We start from the raw sequence: 20,553 nt of genomic DNA, 5'->3' as shown, positions 1-20,553 counted from the left end.
TGTTTTTTTATGAGAACCAGAGATAATAAATGTTATAGCTGTCTAGTAGTTGAATACTTTGAAATTTTGTGACACCCAGTGAAAGTGTAATAGCTCCTGCCTTTTCTTTTCAAACCTTGGTCTTGTTTGTTTAAATTTATCTGAAGGGAACTGTGACTGAAACATTGTCCTGGTACAACATGGAGGCAGCACTACGAATCGGCATCTTATTAGAATCTAGCATTTTACAAAACAATATAGTCATGAAATGAACATTTAGTTAGATTCTTATGATAACCAAGGGAATAGCCCAGTAGTCACAGGTTCGAATCTTAGCAGGACCAACTCAGCCATTCATCCTTCTAACCCTGATAACTAGAGTAGAACATAATTGGGGGGGCAGCAGCAACTGTTACCAAACCGTTTAACTATACTCCCTTTTACTTTACGGTTTTGTAATAAATATTCTTACGCACTGGGTCTATTTGCGTATGTTAAGGATTTGGGAGAAATTGTTTTTAACATACAGAATTCTAGGCTGTTTTAGGGACTCCGTTGTTTGTTTTTTCTTAGTGCCTCTAATTTCCCCACTTTTTTCTTTACCCTTTTTAAAAATCTTTTCTTATCTCTCTTCTTGTTTTTTCCCTTTTGTGAGCATCATGAGATACACAGAATGGCATTCATCTTTACCAAACTACCCATACTTAGGTATTTGTGATATAACTGGTATTTCTTGTTTTTGCACGGTGGGGAGTTTTGGTCTGTTTCTTCATCATCCTATTTTTACTTATTTCTCTGAATTGTATCTACGATACATGACCTTTAAGAACTTTGAAGAAAAAAAATTGTATAGAGTGTAAATATTTGTATAGAATGTTTTTTTTTGTGACTTTGTCTTTCTGTGTGTTAGCTTCCTATTTCATTTTAATACTGGTTTATGGTCACTTTGTGTATGACATTTGGTTATTTGCATAACATTGTAGATAACTCTTTGCCAATGTTTTTTGCCCCTTTCGTGTCTTTGATCAATAAATTTAGGGATGAATGAGATCAAGATAGTTCAATCAACTAGTTGCCTTTTGTCATATAAATCACTATAAATTAGTCTCAAAAGTTAGTACAAGGCGCTGAATCACTACTACTTTGATAGACCTCAGGCTTAGACTTGTTTTGGTTTCCTGATTTGTCGTACCAAGGGGAAGTTACTACTCAGTACCTGCGGTCGGATCTGTCCGACGATGAAAGTCTTTCCCCCTTCCTTGGCGCGTGGAACAATCCACTATACGTTGTTGTTCCAATAAATAGCTCAATGAGGATGGATTTTCCAGGATTAATATACAAGAGCGTTCCCGAACTCCTTACACCACCTCATTTATTTGTTAAATTAACACCCCTCAGTACTTAAAAAAATTATTGGGATTGTAAAGAATCCACAGATTGACTATGTAATGCGTGTTTTTTCATATCGATTAAATAGGGATGACACAAATTCCTCCTCCAAGGCTAAAGCGTAGGTTGCGTACAGGGTGTTCCATGTTTTTGTTGATCTTTCATACCTTATGGTTCAAATATTACGAAGTTGTTGGACAAGGTTCCCGAGCACTCTACGAATTCAAAAGCTGTAAACAAGATTGCAATGCAAATATAGTTTGGTATTGTTCCAGCTCAAACGTAAAGTTTTGTAAAGTTTCTGGGGCAATTTTCAGAGCATATGATGTCTTTTCTGAAAGTAAAGAATTTCTTTTTCACTCAGTTCATTCTGCTCTAAGACTTGGGATATTCTTCAGACCATTTATCACAGAATTTTCTGATGCTATATGTGTTAACATGAACTTTACCATACCCAGGATTCCCTCTACTAGTAGTCCCCCTAGTAGGAGCTTAACTTTAGGGGGTGTTTGGGGAGTTACACCCCTCTAATAAATGTATTCTGTATTAGAACATTGGAATGTTGGGAGCTCCATTGCAGACAATGGAGTGCTCCTTGCTTCTACTGGCCAGTAAAGGCCCGCAAAGCAACATTCCAATGTTGTTTTCAAAGGCGTCTCCGAGCGAATTTAAACCCCTCGAACTCCGAAAGGCCTTTGTTGTATTTGTCGGAACATTATGCCCTCTAGTGGCAAAATGTTCTAATAGCCTTATAGCTCTTTGTAGCTGGGCTGTACCGGCCATGGAAGTCCCGCTCACATGTTAAAGTTCCTCTCCTTCGGCTCGGGCCTTTAACACTGAAGCGGGCCATTAATAGCCGGTATTATAAGGCTATAGTAAATAGTTGGGTACGGGTGCTTTAAGTTGGATATGGAGAGGTATTGATCAGATTTCACTTGGAATGTTTACATACACATGCAGACAAAAACACACACACACACACACTCTCGTGTCTGTTTTAAGGGACTTTAAATGGTTATTGTGCAAAATATTCAATTATAAGTACCCCCTGACAATCTGCACTCCTCTCCCTTCCTACTGCCCCTTGCCCCCCCCCCTTTCCCCAAAAAAATCATCTTTCTGACGAAACTACGTCCATGCCGCTATGCCAAGTCTGACATTCATTTCTGTGCAGCTTCCAAAGGTGTGTTCCTTTGGACTCGCCTGTTACTTTCTTGAAAGTACCCTTGGCAGTCTGAGCATTCATTTATTCAGTATTTAACACTCTCATCCACTTCGAATTAGGGAATTGTATGTCACTTTTTCCTAGGATCAATAGACATTAGTATTTTTCTAATATCTGCGAAAACAAATCTTGTTTATTGAATAGTGGCATAAAAATACAGTTTTTATTATAATAGCATGTAGGAAAGTGTATGTTCCCTTACTTTGCCACCCCTCTTTTTCCCAACACTCCATGCCCAGTAATCACCAGAGTGAATTGGTTCTGTGTACTGATTTAAAAATGTAGGCAAATTCATTTTGTGTCAACAAAGATACACTTGAGTCAGGTTTGTGTGATTCGGCTTATAGAAGTGAGCGTCTGGGTCAAATCAGTGGTTTGAAATAGGCGAATTTTGTGACAAATCCAGTCTCCCTCTCCCGCGTCGGCGCAGCTCCGCCTTGCCTCTGATCTGCTGGAAAACCATCCTAGTTGTTGTTGAGACCTGTAGAAACCAATCCGCGAATCTCTCTCTACTCCCCATTTGAACAGGGCTGTAAGGGATGTGAGATTTGAAGGTCTGGTCCAATTTCAATCGTGTCCCGGCCAGTGAAAGGGGCAAACTCAACCCATTGCTACCAAGTACCGCATACCTTTTACTGCTGCGCAAGCGGTGACCCGGCGCCGTGGCCACAGCCACACAGATTGATTAAAATAATATACATCTACCTATATTTATATTTATTTACTGGTTTGAGTTGGCTGGATCGAGGTAAACAGTTTGAAATCGTTTGCATGTCGCGATCACCCAGTCCTGGTATTTGAACGTTAGGGATCCGATGTTGTCCCAGGTAGATCCGCTGAAAGCCTGGAGACAGGGCTCTCTTATTGTGTGACGATTGTGTTGCTGAGTGTATTTTGAATCAACTTTAGCTGTGTGCTGCTGCTTCTTTGGGTATGTGAGCCACGGGTTTCGTAGCTTGATCAGCCGCTGGATTGCCTTTGGTGTGGATTAATTTGCTGACCATCCACCATCGGAAGCCGCCTTCTGAAGGCAGTTAGTTATCCGTGCCCAGATCTGCTCTTTATCCCTGCAAATCTCTGTAACCATTGGATTCACAATGGTTTAAATCTGTACAGTAGAGCAGAGTCAGAAACATTCGTAGTGGGAGGGAAGTATATGAGGGGGTGTAACACTAGGAGGAGGGCATTTGATTCAGGTACCTGTGCTGTTGAATCACCAAAGGGCTCCACGTGCAATTGCTTTATTTTAGATTCAGAATCCTCAAACTTTCCTACCTAGCTCAGTTTGTACCAATCGTTCTGTTTAAAAGACAGTTTGATACCCACTCTGTGCTTTGGATGTTGGGGGTCTGTGGACTTGTTTGCTGATATTCCAGGAATTCCGGTGTTTAACGGTGGATCCTATTCGAATTAAATGACTGAGCTATTTATTTATTTTATTTTATTTTTGTGTTTTATAGAGCGCAAACTTGACCCGTTGGGGTATCAGACCGCTTTACAGGAATCATAGGATTGTACAAAAAGACTTGGAATCACAAGAGTAAAAAGTCAATTCGGAGGTGGCGGGTGCAGAATACAGAAGAGATAGGACACGTATTTACAGATTACATTTACAATTACTCAAGACAAGACCACAGGTTTCTTGGTGGGTGTGGCTTATGGCCCACAGCATTTAGTGCACATGTTGGTATACTTTCTTTACTATCTGTCTATAATTACGATATTAGAATAATTATATTGATTCGTTTGTCGTGTGTGGTGGGTCTTCTTTCAGTGATGGACATCTGGAACCCTTTGAGGGCTTTCTTTATCGAAGTGAAGCGCTTCTCACTTGTTTTGATATAAATGTGATTTGTACGCGATCGGTGTGGTCCAGCCTTCACTGTACATTATTTAAGTGAAACCCTCCTGACTAGAAGCTATTCTTAATACTAAGTTTTGATTTTTTGTCCTCAGTTTTCAAATGTGCTTTGAACATCTTGTCCTTCTGGATGTCTCTTAGGATTTGAGTGTTTTCTTCCTTCGAGTTCTTCCCAGTAAATGTAGGGACAATTAAATAGGACTCTGGTTTCGCTCTTTTCACGTCATGTGGGAGAAATGTCCATCTAAAATTCAGAAACCCCACTATGTAGCCTTTTGAGAGTGTTTGGGGCTGCAGGGCCCACACCTCTTCAACAATTCTTTTGTGAGACCTTTTCCCTCACTGGTTAACACCTATCCCTGGAGGATTACATTGTAATGGTCTATTTAGGACCTTTGTGAGATTCAATTTGAAGCTTGCTGTCACCAGTGTCTCAATTCTTCTGTCTACTTAAGGGGCCTCGCGTCTTTCTACAACTATTCAATGATGCAGGCAGAAAAAAACTGGGCTATCTTTATACCGTTAAGGTGGGCTTGTAAAGGTGTATTTGTCCCCCCTAATATAGATATTGTTAAGTAAAACAAAGCTGTAAAACGAGCTGTGGTTTGGGTAAAAAATTGTTAGTTGTAATTTTGCATTTTCAATTTCTGAGTTGCATCGGGAATCCAGGACTGTGGGCATTTTGTACAGGATATGTTTTACAGTGTTGGTTTAAATTGCAATTGTCAAGTACTAATCTCCAGGACTATTGGGTTTTAATACTGGAAAAATAGGGGTTTTCATGGTAGGTGGTCATAGAGAGATTATTCCCCAATTTTGCACTTTATCACAATTGCGTTGCCTCCGGTTTAGTTGGATCGTGTTTCTTACAAGGAAATCCCAAGGATTGCTGTTAATCTCATAAAGAAATCACTCCTGAAATTGCCTTTTGTTGTGAAGCGCTTGGTTTGTGTATTGTTAATTCTGAATGAGTGGCACACGAGTTCTTCGGTGACTGGGGCACTAGTTACGTGAAGACCACGATCAGAACTTCTTGTCCGGTTAGACCGTCATTATAGCTCGTGTGGGCGCAGTCTTCCTCCGCAAGCTTCATATCCTAGGAATCTATAAGGTGTGTCAAGAAAACCCTAAAGATTATTATCTTAATTAAAACTGATTTATTTACATGCCCATCCTGGGTAGTTCGATTTGATCATAGTCAGTAGCCTCCTCTGTGCCCGGGAGTGGTTTGCGTTTCAGGTGGACTAGTGTTCTGTCTGCTCTACTGTCTAGAACGTCTGCCGCCTTTTCTACGCTCTTGTTTTGTGAGGCCTCCTTCCTTAGGGTTGCAGCTGCTTTTTCTTTTGAAAGTGTTGTTTTGACACACAACTTGTTTACCCTCCTTCTTTTTTCAAAAACCTCCCAGGGGTTTCACACACTCTTCCTGGCACCTCTGGTTTTTTTTTTGTGGGTTCTATCCGTTCTCCGATTTAGTACCTGATTTAGATCCTGGCGGATCTGTTACCCCGTCATAACGGTGATAGATTTCCCGTCCGCTGAAAAATAAGTCCCATTATATCCCATGGTATTTATATTTCAGCTGACTGGATGTCCGTCACCATTGTGACAGAGTAACTGTCTGCGATATCTAAATCAGACCTTTAGATTTTAATTGAGGCATTTGAGACTTTATACCAAGGATATATTTTCCATTTGGGACATAAACTTGGGAGATAATTTGGGGTTGCTCCACCTCTTTCTGATCCGGTGGCGCCCCACCAAATCCTATGCGTATGGTTGATAAAGCTGCATTGCTGTTGACGTTACCTAGTTTTGTTTATGTACCCAGGTCCACAGGAGGTGACGTACCCCGCTTTGCTTGTTCTTTCTTGAAAACCTCTGATAACACAGCTATCGATGGTAGGCCACGTGCTTTGGTGTATAGGGTCGCAAATCGATGTGGCGCCACTTTCATTGCTGTGTATTAGGGACCATCCTGTAGGACGGCACATAATAATTATCCAGGGTTTGTCCTGCAGAGTTGACTATGGATAAAATCACCTCCCACTGATAGGTCTTTCTAGCTATGCATTGCCTTATTATTGCATCTATAATATGTGGATTAATGGCAGGGGTTTGTGTATACGTAGGTGTTTGAATAAGGCCTCACTGTTTTAATATAAAATACCTTAACTATCTTTATTACTATTAACTCCCACCAGCAACTCACCAGTCCCTCTTATGGGTAGTCAGTCTATTTTTGGGTGAGAAGTGTGTGTAGATCAGGTCGGCCATTCCTGTCCTGGCAATGTCGGGTCATACGTGGTTACATGCAGTTGCGTCCTGGAAATAAAGGGCATGTGTTCCATGTAGGTTAACAACATTTTAATAAATCTAGATGGGTCGTAGCCCGCTGGAGAACCTAATATTGCATAAGGTGTGATATGTCCAGCTGCATCCACAGCTTCTGTAACAGTCTCATAGATAGAAACCTCCATTGTTTACCTGATCTGCTCCGACCACCATTCCTCCACCTATTGATGGGACTCACCGACCTGTCAAATGGGCAGAAAGGGCAGCACCAGTGCTTAATTTGAGCCAGTTGTTGCTGGTGCTAGGCACCGGCACTTAATTGTAAACACCGGCACTTATGACAGCTTGCCACATGGTGGCACTGTTTGTCTGTTTCAGAGATGAGCATAACAATAGTTGTTTACTAATTCAATATACATTAAAAAGGACTAATACCGGCCACCCAAGTCCTTCTTACAGCCGTGGAGGCCTGTAGGAGTCTAGACCGTCGCACTTCTAGGAATGTGATTGTTAGCGATTGTGTTGGTACTGTGCTCGGCAGCGGCAATAGTTTGCGCAAGCTGCAGCGATCTCCTGACAAAGACCCTGGCACTTATTTATTTATTTTACAAATTAAACACTGGGCAGCCCACATATTCTCTGGTAAACCCACTGACACTAGCACTTCAACTCTGATTCTCCTGCATGGGCCCTTTATAAATGTAAAGTGTATTTATAATTGGGGATGTAAACACCTTCCCCACTCTGAGGAGGATCAGAAAATAGCTCTGGACGTTTCCGGTTAAGTTTGTGTGCATGGCTTATTTTTAGGGTACCAGGCCCTCAGAGGACTAGTGGACCAGGCCCTACTTTGGGGTCACAGCCACAAGTTGAATGGGGTCACACATGGTAGATCCAATGTGACCCTAAAGTTAAATACAACCTTTTAGGATAAAAGGATTACTGGCGGGTTGATCTCACTCCATGCCTACTGTTCGGCTCTAGTTAAAGGGAGTGTTAGGAGCCAGACAAAACGGTCAGAGAATCCCACATCTACAGGTAGTAGACGTACCGTGAAACTACTACGCTCACAGAATGTTTTCAATTTCACCATGCGTTTATCTATTATGCACCATCCATCTACAAATCCCATGCATTATAATGGTTGTATATTTTACAAACACCAAACCCATTTCATCCCATATCTCTGTTCTATTTGTTTTGACTGAATTTCCAACAAGCCGTCTGACAGCATGAATGGACAAGTTCTCAGCAATGCGTCAAGTCACCTTTCCTAAGCATGGCGTTCAATGGAGTGCATGGGTCCAGCGCATGCGCGGCTCCCGCTTGCATAGGATAGTCGAACACTGCTTCTTGATCAAGAAAGCGTATGTGGACACTTATTGCTACTTCCCTTCCTTGTTTCTGTGGGACAGAACACACAAGGTCAGCTTCCCTTGCAGCTGTCTCTCAGCTACCTTGTTTACAAACAATGCATGCACCAGAGAATGGACCTTTTCCTCCCCTCTCCTGTTACTAGGGGTTGAAAAAAAACATGGCAATCACAGCACATGATTTAGTTGCACAAATCAAAACCAACAAGTTAGGCTGCTTTCTTCAGCTTACCTTTGCAGCACACATTTTTGTGTCTTAAATGCATGCGAAGAGCTGCAATGTTAATTAACAATCAGGCCTGTCTTGGATGCCACATTAAGTAGCACACAGGCTGCCACATTAAGTAGCACATGGGCTGTGCTGCACAGGTCAGTACCATTCAGTCCTTGCTTACAGTGAGGCAGAATGTTTATGGAAGTAGTTTTCTGGCTTGTTAGGCATTTAATGCCACCCAAAACATCAGCCTTCACCCCTTTCCAAAAGTACAAGAGAGGGGGTATCACTCCAGACTCTGGATAATGGAGAAGGTCTGCCTTCAGGTTTTTTACTTTATTTTAATTTGTGTGTTTTTTTTCTCCAGTTTAGCTATACCTAGGCTTCCAGGGCGGTGTTGGCCTTCTGAGATGATTAAATGGTTGGCGAGGTTTGCGGGGGGCTTTCTCTGGGTACATTGGGCGTACAATGGTGTAAAAATCTCTGTTCTTGTTGTTCCCAGCTGAAATGTCTACAGCAGCGGTTCTTAACCTGTGGTCTGGGGCTCTCTGGGGTACCTCAAAACCTACTCGGGGGGGGTCTGCGACTACTTCGAATAAAAAAAAATATATTAATAGATTAATAAAGCGTATATAAATAAAGAAGGAAAGGTACAGTTGAAAATGTTAACACGGTCTGTAAATGTGAAGAAGTTTAAAGGTAAAAACCAAGGTAGTATCCTCAAATTGATTCTTGGGATCGGTGCACGCGCATCAAACAATATAGTATGGACGATGGGTGGCCTCTACCGAATTTGGAAAAACTCAAACCTTGCTTGTGAATAGAATAAAATATTTCATCATTTGTATATTTGTTTGATGAATGGCTGTTTAATGAATAGTTATTTTTGTATATTATATGTATTGGTTTGCAGTTCAGATTATCGGAACTTCTTAGGCCGGAGTCATCGGCTCCCAGGTAAATACGTGCGGGTCCCCGGATTCCAATTTAGTGGGAGCCCCAGGTTCCAGTAATGATTAAGTGGGGTGCACAGAAGTGAAAAGGTTAAGAACCACTGGTCTAAAGAATTTGTTTTGCAGGACATAAAATGTGTCCAGACTTCACTGTTACCCCCGAGCATCAGATTTTTTCTCCAATTCTTTATTAATGTTTTTTCAAATTCAAACATACAATGATCAACAAAAGAAACACCAATTAAACAGTAGTAGACCTGGGCAATGACAATGGTGACAAAAATAATTAATAACTAATAATAAAAACATTAAATCAAGAAATGGTATAAATACCGCCATTACATGGGTATATGATAAATCAGTACAACAGGAAGAAGTGTGATGCATACAATATATTAAAATCAATGGATAACCTATGAATAGTAAATATGCTTTATACAGTCAATATCATCTTAAATTTATAAAAAAGACCCCATGTATGATCAAAAAGATGTAAATTGTCAATCAACTTATAAATCATTTTTTCAAAGTGATTTGAGAAAAAGGTCAACAATGTAGGGAAACTGTTCTACAAGAAATGGCTGCTCAGGAGAGGTTTCCGATCACACCAGGTGGTGGCCTGAATGGGATACTGGTCAACTTATAAGTGATGCTTTCCGATCCTCGAATCGATGACGCGTCAGTGTGCTGACATTGTCCTCCTGCTCGTACTAGTAGGTCAGCCATTACTTCGCTGTGTGACATCTGTCCTGTCGTTTGCAGGTGCAGGACTTGGTGCACGGGGTGACCACAGAGGAGTGCCAGGCGGCTCTGCAGAACCACGCGTGGAATGTCCAGAAGGCCACCCAGTATCTTAAGGTGACTGTAGAAATCAATAAAGTCTGGTAGACAGCTCATGTAGTTGTAATTTATTCTTCAAGTTACAGCTTGGAAAATTCCAATGTAAGTCGTAATTTAAGCCCCACCTGGAGCAGCCTCCTGGCCGCTCAGCCCATCTCCAACTGCTCCCCCTTCAAGTACAAACATCCATAACATTCCAAATGACATCATATAGCTAGAGCACCAGGCAGAGAACCAGGGCCAAGGAGATGCATTACAGAAGAAGCAGATTACTACAGTAACATCATGTTGTTTTTGAGACTCGGTAAGTAGATGGCATGTGATCAGTGCTGTATTCGCTCTTCGACTCATCCTCGCGTTCCTGGTGCCGGCATAGTGAGAACTCGTTATTCAGTACCACAGTGAGGCTGAGGGGCTCTTACTACATTATCACCATGGCAACAGTACAAAAGAGGCACAGTGTTTTGTGTTGAGTTACTAACATTCATGGATGCATAGAAGCACCGGAGAGGGCCCCAGAGCTAAGATGGGAACTTTTTCAAACTAATTTAAGAAAACGTGGTCAGCCAAGGGCTGTGCAAAGAATGTGGTCGAGTTCTGTAGCGCAGAGGCGAGCGCAGAGAGGAACCTGCTTCCCGTATGAGTCTGTCCGAACCGTGAGCAGGCCGGTCGAACATCTCAAGGCTCCCCTTGGGTTGTCTACTCTCAGTCAATCTATCAGAAATGAAGGGGCATCTCTCTCTCCCCCTCTCTGTCTCTCTCTCTCTCTCTCTCCCCGCTCTGTCTCTCTCTCCCGTCTTGCTCTCCCTCTCTCCCCCCTCTGTCTCGAAGTCTCTCACTTCTCTCTCCCCTCCCTCTCTCCCCTCTCTATCCCCCTCTCTATCCCTCTCTCTCCCTCCCTCTCTCTTCCCCCTTCCCCTCTCTCGCTCCCCTTCTCTCCCCCTCTCTCTCTTCTCTCTGTCTCGCTCTCTCTCCCCCTCACTCTCTCTCTCCCCTCCCCCTCTCTCTCCCCTCCCCCTCCCCCTCTCTCCTTCTCCCCCTCTCTCTGTCTCTCCCTCTGTCTCTCCCCTCTCTCTCTCTTATTCTCTCCCCGTCTTTCTCCCCCCATCTTCCCCCCTTTCTCTCTCCCTACCCCCCCTCTCTCTCTCTACCGCTCCCTCTCTCTGTCTCCAAAAGTGGACTTGTAAGTCATAATACCATGACAATTATGACATCCCTTATAAGTGAGGTTGGAAACCTCTACTTAGATTCTTAGTTTCATCCCATTCATTTCAACTTGCACCTTTCGTTCACGAATGTTTCAGAGAATGATTACTTTCCTCACTTATGAGGGGAAAAAATGGCCAACTTCAGCCTCTGCAGGATCACTGCCCTATTGTTGTGATGTCCTATACCTGGGGCTTGTAAACCTCCTGACTAGCAGGCTTCGAGTGATCCAAACCCACAAAGGAAGACTAGTTACCAGTGCTCTAATTCTTAGCCGCAAGTGTAGCTTAAAGCCTTATGCTGCCTACTTTTAGGAGCAAGAATACTTTTCATGGTATTATGACCATGCCTTTTCACCAGTTCTACCCCGTTTAACTCTTCCTCCTGCCCTGTGGCAACTCTTTCGCTGCCACTCGGCCACCAGTCCTCCTAATGCCGTCACCCTGCAGCATCCATTTTCCTCCCCCTCTTTGTGGAATAGCACTCTTTACAACGCATGCGTTTTCTACGCATTCCATTACAACGTATGTTACATTGCATGCCATTACAACGCAAGTCGTTCCAACGATTTACTGTGGGGGGGGCGCTGGAGTTTGGAATATTAAAATTTACTATTCCAACTCCAGTGTGGGCAACAGTAGGCAAGGTGTTGGATTGAAAATCTAACAAATCCAACACCTTCTGACCCCTACAGCAAGTCGTGGTAACGACGTACATTGTAATGGCATGCAATGTAAACAATGTTTTCTCTCTTCATGGCACCGGTTTACCTGCTCTCGTCATTCTCCCCCTTGGTGTTAGTGGTCCTCATGCCTCAGCCCCTGTGGCCGCTCTACTCTTGAATCTCCCTTCACTGGGACTGGCAAAGCGGTCTCTGGATCATATGGGTCTTTTTTGTCACATTTGCTGGTACAACGTTTTTTTGGCTGCTGTTATTTTTCCTATCAAGGTTTGGCCTTCAAGGTTCCCCCTTTGCTAGTCTGTGTCCTACTGTAAGCCTTGCTGGACGCCTGCTTCCATGACCGTCTGGGGTTTCTGTTTCTCTTGACAGGTGGAGCAGCTGTTTTGCCTGGGCCTGAAAACACGAGTAGAATGTCACAAGGTCCTGGAGAGGTTTGACTGGAACCTGGAACAAGCAAGCTCCCACTTGCTAGAATACTACAATGTGACACGACAGAAGTAAGACAATACCCAGTGCCTGTTCCAGGTTTGTGAGTTGTTGGATGGTAATTTTTCTGGACTTCTGCTCAGACATTTTTGTGTGCCATCTGACCTTTAAGGCACCAGGCGCCCATCAGCACTGCCTTCCATCGACATGTCTGTTCCTTGGGCATCCCCTTTTCCATGGGTTTATCACACTTCAGTGGGTATCCCGCGGTTCCATGGTCTTTCATGGGGGTCCTCCTCTTCAATGGGCTTTCCCTCTTTTGTGCACACCCCCTCTCTTCTGTGGGCGCCTCCTCTCTTCTGTGGGTGCCCCCCCTCTCTTCTGTGGGCGCCCCCCTCTCTTCTGTGGGCGCCCCCTCTCTTCTGTGGCCCCCCCTCTTCTGTGGGCGCCCCCTTCTCTTCTGTGGGAGTCCCCTTCTCTTCTGTGGGAGTCCCCTTCTCTTCTGTGGGAGTCCCCTTCTCTTCTGTGGGATTCTCTCTCTCTTCCATGGGCGTCCCCCTCTCTTCTGTGGGCGTCCCTCTCTCTTCTGTGGGCATCCCTCTCTCTTCTGTGGGCGTCCCTCTCTCTTCTGTGGGCGTCCCTCTCTCTTCTGTGGGCGTCCCTCTCCTTTGTGGGCCTCCCTCTCTCTTCTGTGGTCGTCCCTCTCTCTTCTGTGGGTGTGCCCCTCTCTTTCGTGGGTGTCCCCCTCTCTTTCGTGGGCGTCCCCCTCTCTTTCGTGGGCATCCCCCTCTCTTTCGTGGGCGTCCCCCTCTCTTTCGTGGGCGTCCCCCTCTCTTTCGTGGGCGTCTCCCTCTTTCGTGGACGTCTCCCTCTCTTTCGTGGGCGTCTCCTTCTTTCGTGGGTGTCTCCCTCTCTTTTGTGGGTGTCTCCCTCTCTTTTGTGGGCGTCTCCCTCTCTTTTGTGGGTGTGCCCCTCTCTTTCGTGGGCGTGCCCCTCTTTCGTGGGCGTGCCCCTCTCTTTCGTGGGCGTCCCCCTCTCTTTCGTGGTTGTCCCCCCTCTTCCGTGGGCGTCCCCCTCTATTCCATGGGCGTCCCTCTCTCTACCCTGGGCGTCCCCCTCTCTTCCATGGGCGTCCCCCTCTCTTCCATGGGCGTCCCCCTCTCTTCCATGGGCGTCCCTCTCTCTACCCTGGGCGTCCCCCTCTCTTCTGTGGGCGTCCCCCTCTCTTTTGTGGGGGTCCCCCTCTCTTCCGTTAGGGGTCCCCTCTCCCGTGGGTCTCTCCCTCTCTTCCAATGGCCTTTCTGGTTAGTTGGGAAATGTCTTTGACCCACTTTCTTTTTGTTCTTGCACATGCTTAGATTTCTCTGCTTTTCTCCGCGTGGTCTGGAGTTCACACCAAAGTCTAATTATCCAGGACTTTCCTTTATTGAACTTTTTATACCTATCCCTGATTTTACTTTCTTCTTTTACTAGTGAGTTGCTGTCCACAAGAGATTCCCTCTACACCCCTCAGCCCTTTTGATATGTCTTTCTGCTCCCCTGTCCTTTTGATTTTTACTTCTTTACTTACTCTCCTTATTTGTTATGCCGGTTGATTTCTGCAATTTCGCCCCCCGCCTTTTTGAAGTTTTGTATTCAGACCCAGTATTTGTTATCAGATCTGGGGTGTATTTTACAGTTTTTCACTGTGGTATCTTTGCCGTTATGGTCATTTAATAAAATGGTTATTCACTACAATTGTCTTATAACGTTTTTGTTTTACCATTTTGGGTTTCTCTAAATGAACTGAATTAACATACTCCTGCTCCTGTTCTCGGATCTCCGTCAAAGTTTGTTAGTACGCTTCCATGATGCAAGATCAGGCATTGGATAGTGAACCTTGATGCTTACCGTAACAAAGATGGCATCCAGGGTTAGGCATAGAATAATGAACCTTAATGCTTGCTGTAACAAAGTTAGCGTTCAGGGTCAGGCATAGAAGAATGGACCTTGATGCTTGCTGTAACAAAGATGGCATCCAGGGTCAGGCATAGAAGAATAAACCTTGATGCTTGCTGTAACAAAGATGGTGCCATGGGTCTTATATTGAATCTTGAACCTCGATGCTTACTGTGGCAAAGACGACACCCAGGGTCAGGCATAAAATAATCAACCTCAATGCTTACTGTAGCAAAGATGGCGCCCAGGGTCAGGCAGAGAATAATAAATCCTGATGCTTACTGTAACAAAAATGGCACTGAGGGTCAGGAATAGTATGATGAACCTCGAGGCTTACCGTAACAAAGACAGCGACCAGGGTCAGGCATAGAATAATGAACCTTGATGCTTACTGTAACAAAGAATGCCTCCAGGGTCAGGCATTGAATAATGAACCTTGATGCTTACTGTAGCAAAGATGGCATCCAGGGTCAGGCATAAAATAATGAACCTCAATGCTTACCGTACCAAAGATGGTGCCCAGGGTCAGGCATAGAACAATGAACTTCAATGCTTACTGTAGCAAAGATGGCCCCCAGGGTCAGGCATAGAATAATTAGCTTCGATGCTTACCGTAACAAAGATGGTGCCCAGGGTCAGGCATAGAATAATGAACCTCAATGCTTACTGTAGCAAAGATGGCCCTCCGGGTCAGGCATAAAATAATGAACCTGAATGCTTACTGTTTGTGCTCAGGATAAAACAACCCCATAATTAACATTATAACACAATATTGCCAATGGCCACAATACTGATTCAAAACATTCCTGTCCTTTTTTTTTTTGCAGACGGTGATGAAACCTAGAAACATGCCCTGGAAATCCAAGACAGAGCATTGAGCGCCACCTGCTGGAGTCCAGAACCATGGCCCAGGATCGGTATTAACATAAAGACATTGGCTACTGAGCCAGGGAGTGCAAGAACAGTGGAATCTCTGAATGGAAACTCAAGTGGCGAGAGCATGAGGTGGAGAGGGCGGGGCGGTAGGACTCCTCCTTGTGAGAAAGATCCCGCCTCTCTGGTGCTACTCTGGACATTCTCCTAACAGCCGACCTCGCAACCAATCCAGTGTTTCTCTTGTGGACATCACCCGTGTTACTTCTCATCGAGATGTGTGTATTTTTTTTGTTCTTCCCATCATATGGGTAGCTCATTGTGTTTTTTTTTATAAAGAGATGTGTAAGTATAATATATAAATATATAAATATAAATTTTATTTGGAGAAAACAAAATGATTGTGAAAAGCTTAGATGTGCAAAAATGTCTGTCTAGCTTCCGACTCTTTTGTTTGTGACTTTTTTGTTAAGTATTTCTTTCCTTCCTGAATGTGCTTCATTCATGTTGGAGAGATACAAGTGTGGTTGTCCTCATGAAGTTGCAAAGTTTTTGCTCCACAGCTTTTTTTTTCTTTACAAAATGTAAAATCTTCTTTAACGCACTGAGTTAGTGAGATTAAAAACAAAAGATGAGACCTCACTTTCAATAAATAGGTTTTGCCGGAGAAGCACTCACATAAGCAAATTTTTTTGTAGGAAAATTCTCCCGCAAAGAATGTGTGAGAAAATGAACGCGTACATCTTTTTTTTGTGTCAAACGTCTCTCGTTTAGGAAGTTGCAAAGCTTGGCACAGAAGGTAGTTTACCAACTTTGTAGAACCTGAATGGTGAAGTTTGAAGCTTTGCACACCCCTAGCGACATTTTACCAATGTTTACCTGCTCAGTAAAGCACCGAGTGCACTTACACCAAAGATAAACGCAAGTCTGTAAAAGTGACTTATGGCAGTTTTTAACTTCCAAGATGAGCAAAGTTCTTGCTTGCACTTTGCTGAAAAGTTTAAATTCAGTGACGTAAAACTGAAGTAAGTGATAGAAGCTGAAACAATAATTAAGTCCAATTTGGAATAATTGATGGCTACAACATTCAGATATTGCAGCAATAGTAAATGTTAAATTAACAAAGAAGGTTTATTTCTGATGTTAGTAACTTGATTTATTTGATGGAACATGTCTTTAATAAGAAACTACAATGAGGTCTTTGCTTCAGAACTCCTCGCCCCGCATACCATTGAAAGCAAGACTCTGTGTCCACCAAGCTCACTGGGTCTGTATTGTCACCTTGAACATTCTCCTCTTCTCTAAGGTCATTAGGAGACAGCGCCATCTGCAGGTTTTGCAATAAAAGTACATATGAAAAAAATGACAGGCTGTATGTAGCCAAGGCTGTGAGTCTCTGTGCTCTCCAAACAGAATAGGTTAGAAAAATGTCTTCACAGTTTGAGAAACATACGAGGTAGTTTTACAAAGGTAGCAGATGGCTTCTCCCACTGATCCTTTCCATAAAGGATTGCTGATGGGGCATTTCCAAAGTGTCGTTTGGTTAAAAAAAACTCCTATTGAGAGAGTGCATTTAACTGCTGGGATAGTGTATTTAAGTGCAGGTTGAGTTTGAGGCACTGTATCTTTTAGGGGGTTAAATGCCTCTTCAAGCGATAAAAGATTGTTACATTTTATTGGTTGTTTTTTCCTGTTTGCCATTATTGCTACAGTTTTCTGCCGTTGTCTTCTACAACAATATGACACTTCTCTCAGATGAGAGAAGTGTCATATTGTTGTGCATTCATGAGAAAAGCTGCCATGTGGCAAGGGTCTGATTCTTACCATGACTCAGATCCCATCGTGGTAACCAGTGGTTTAACTGAGTATGAGCAAGTCTTCTAGTTCCCCTGTTTCTTTGGTCTCGACACTGTTTGACTCGTTGAACTGTAGGAGCTTGTCTCATCATGTCTACGACAGCTTGGTTCAGGACGAGCTCGCTTCGTTTCTTCTTTGTTGCTTTCAGTTGTTCTAGAACATGTTCTGTTTTTATCGAAGATGATGTTGACTTTAATTTCTCATCCTTGTTGGTGTTCTGTTTGTATGTTCTTCATGTGTTGCTTTTTTTTTGTTGTTTTTAAAGTTTAAAAGTCCTTACAATGAAGTTGTGTGTCCTGTGGTTGTTCATTTTCTGCAGAATAGTGCAGAGGCGAAACTTCCTGGAAATTTGCCTCAATTTTTATTTTTATTTGAAGTGCTTTCTAGTTTATGCATGGCCCTGGATTAAGAAAATAATGTCGATTCTCTGCTGTTGTCATATGATACCAGGAAGTAGGTATAAAGCTGTACCCCTCCACACTGCATGAGGCGCTCCCTTCTGTCACACAAGTTTGTGGGCAGCCTTGAACAAACACAGTGCTCGTGGTGCACACACAGTTCTCACTCAATGGACACCCTCTTTGTTCACATGGACTGCAAGAATGACGCACACTCGTGCATAACACACCTACCCACATACTTGTGTGGTTGCTGCTGCAGAAAAGAAACAAACGGTCTGGCTTACATGTGAATCTTGACTAACACATTGAAAGCAGCCTGCTGTGGTAAAATGTCTAAAACAAAATATGATTGATTTCTACATACATTGTGATGATTCCGAGTACCTTTAAGTTGTAAAATAGTCCCACGTGCATTGCAATGCAGAGCACTCGAAAGGAGGTGGAATGATGCACCATACAGCCTGACGAAAGAAATACCGCTGTGGTGTGTGTGTGTGTGTCAATCAGTCAAACATGTTTAACCCACACTGTGGGAACCGACTCAGTCCTCATGGCCTGGGTTAACCTTGTCAGAACCCGACAATCCTAATCTTTTTGAGGACCGGGGAATCAGGAGGACCACTTCCCGTAGTGTGTTTAGGTACTTTCGAGTGAGTGTATAAAAAACGAAACCTGCAATTATATTTACCTTGATTCACGCTATAACATATTCTATTATCAAAGTTTGCGTGGAGTTAGAATATAGCATTATAGCCCGCCGTAGCGGGTATACCTATATTAAAGGCTCGAGCCAAAGGCGAGGGACTTTAACAAGGGAGCGGGACTTTAATAGCCGGTATAGCCCAGCTAATAAGGGTTATAAGGCTATTAGAACATTCTGCCACTAGAGGGCAGAACGATCTAACAAATAAAAATTCCCTCGAGCTCCGAGAGGCCTTTGTAAAACATTTGAATGTTGCTCTGCAGGCCTTTACCGGCCCGTAGAAGCAAGGAGCACTCCATTGTCCGCACAGCTCCTCTGGGGACGGATCTTAGGTGGGGCTTTGATCTGCACAGCTCCTCTGGGGACATACCTTTGATGGGCTTCGCTCTGCGCAGCTCCTCTGGGAACAGACCTTAGGTGGGGCTGTAACCGGCACAGCTCCTCTGGGGAGAGACCTTACGTGGGGCTTCGATCCGCGCAGCTCATTTGGGGGACATACCTTAGGTGAGGGCTTTGATCCGCGCAGCTCCTCTGGGGACGGATCTTAGGTGGGGCTTTGATCCGCACATCTCCTCTGGGGATGGATCTTAGGTGGGGCTTTGATCTGCACAGCTCCTCTGGGGACAGGCCTTAGGTGGGGCTATAACCAGCACAGCTCTTCTGGGGACATACCTCGGGTGGGGCTTCGATCCGCACAGCTCCTCTGGGGACAGACCTTAGGTGGGGTTTCGATCTGCGCAGCTCCTCTGGGGTCAGACCTTAGGAGGGGCTTCGATCTGCGCAGCTCCTCTGGGGACAGACCTTAGGTGGGGCTTCGATATGCGCAGCTCCTCTGGGGACAAACCTTAGGTGTGGCTTTGATCTGCGCAGCTCCTCTGGGGACAGACCTTAGGTGGGGCTTCGATCTGCGCAGCTCCTCTGGGGACAGACCTTGGGTGGGGCTTCGATCTGCGCAGCTCCTCTGGGGACATACCTTAGGTGGGGGCTTTGATCCGTGCAGCTCCTCTGGGGACAGACCTTAGGTGGGGCTTCGATCCGCGCAGCTCCTCTGGTGGACATACCTTAGGTGAGGGCTCGGATCGGCACAGCTCTGTTGGCGACGGATCTTAGGTGGGTGCTTCGATCCACGCAGCTCCTCTGGAACATACCTTAGGTGGGGCTTCGATCTGCGCAGCTCCTCTGGGGACATTCCTTAGGTGAGGGCTTACATTCCTCAGGTGAGGGCTTTGATCGGCACAGCTCCTCTGGGGACAGGCCTTAGGTGGGGCTATAACCAGCACAGCTCTTCTGGGGACATACCTCGGGTGGGGCTTCGATCCGCACAGCTCCTCTGGGGACAGACCTTAGGTGGGGTTTCGATCTGCGCAGCTCCTCTGGGGTCAGACCTTAGGAGGGGCTTCGATCTGCGCAGCTCCTCTGGGGACAGACCTTAGGTGGGGCTTCGATATGCGCAGCTCCTCTGGGGACAAACCTTAGGTGTGGCTTTGATCTGCGCAGCTCCTCTGGGGACAGACCTTAGGTGGGGCTTCGATCTGCGCAGCTCCTCTGGGGACAGACCTTGGGTGGGGCTTCGATCTGCGCAGCTCCTCTGGGGACATACCTTAGGTGGGGGCTTTGATCCGTGCAGCTCCTCTGGGGACAGACCTTAGGTGGGGCTTCGATCCGCGCAGCTCCTCTGGTGGACATACCTTAGGTGAGGGCTCGGATCGGCACAGCTCTGTTGGCGACGGATCTTAGGTGGGTGCTTCGATCCACGCAGCTCCTCTGGAACATACCTTAGGTGGGGCTTCGATCTGCGCAGCTCCTCTGGGGACATTCCTTAGGTGAGGGCTTACATTCCTCAGGTGAGGGCTTTGATCGGCACAGCTCCTCTGGGGACAGGCCTTAGGTGGGGCTATAACCAGCACAGCTCTTCTGGGGACATACCTCGGGTGGGGCTTCGATCCGCACAGCTCCTCTGGGGACAGACCTTAGGTGGGGTTTCGATCTGCGCAGCTCCTCTGGGGTCAGACCTTAGGAGGGGCTTCGATCTGCGCAGCTCCTCTGGGGACAGACCTTAGGTGGGGCTTCGATATGCGCAGCTCCTCTGGGGACAAACCTTAGGTGTGGCTTTGATCTGCGCAGCTCCTCTGGGGACAGACCTTAGGTGGGGCTTCGATCTGCGCAGCTCCTCTGGGGACAGACCTTGGGTGGGGCTTCGATCTGCGCAGCTCCTCTGGGGACATACCTTAGGTGGGGGCTTTGATCCGTGCAGCTCCTCTGGGGACAGACCTTAGGTGGGGCTTCGATCCGCGCAGCTCCTCTGGTGGACATACCTTAGGTGAGGGCTCGGATCGGCACA

The 20,553-nt window shown here is 45.2% G+C and overlaps 1 protein-coding gene across 7 annotated transcripts in view; it reads left to right on the top strand.

The window, feature by feature from the left end:
• TNK2 (tyrosine kinase non receptor 2) overlaps positions 1–17,394 on the top strand; it is a 164,829-nt gene extending 147,435 nt beyond the window's left edge. For 4 of the 7 annotated variants that reach the window (XM_086944602.1, XM_086944603.1, XM_086944600.1 and 1 more), the window contains 3 exons: positions 10,049–10,144; positions 12,384–12,511; positions 15,206–17,394. In XM_086944602.1, the coding sequence (XP_086800728.1) occupies positions 10,049–10,144; positions 12,384–12,511; positions 15,206–15,212 (231 nt within the window). In that variant the 3' untranslated portion in view covers positions 15,213–17,394. Of the gene's footprint in view, positions 1–10,048; positions 10,145–12,383; positions 12,540–15,205 lie in introns of all 7 variants that reach the window. The other 3 variants (XM_086944606.1, XM_086944604.1, XM_086944601.1) reach the window with 1 other exon arrangement.
• Positions 17,395–20,553: the final 3,159 nt, after the last annotated feature.

The sequence above is a fragment of the Lissotriton vulgaris genome, chromosome 11 (genome assembly GCF_964263255.1).
Source record: "Lissotriton vulgaris chromosome 11, aLisVul1.2, whole genome shotgun sequence".
In the NCBI taxonomy this organism is placed as follows: domain Eukaryota; kingdom Metazoa; phylum Chordata; class Amphibia; order Caudata; family Salamandridae; genus Lissotriton; species Lissotriton vulgaris.
Note: the sequence above shows the minus strand (reverse complement) of the source record. Positions and strands in the feature narration are given on the sequence as shown.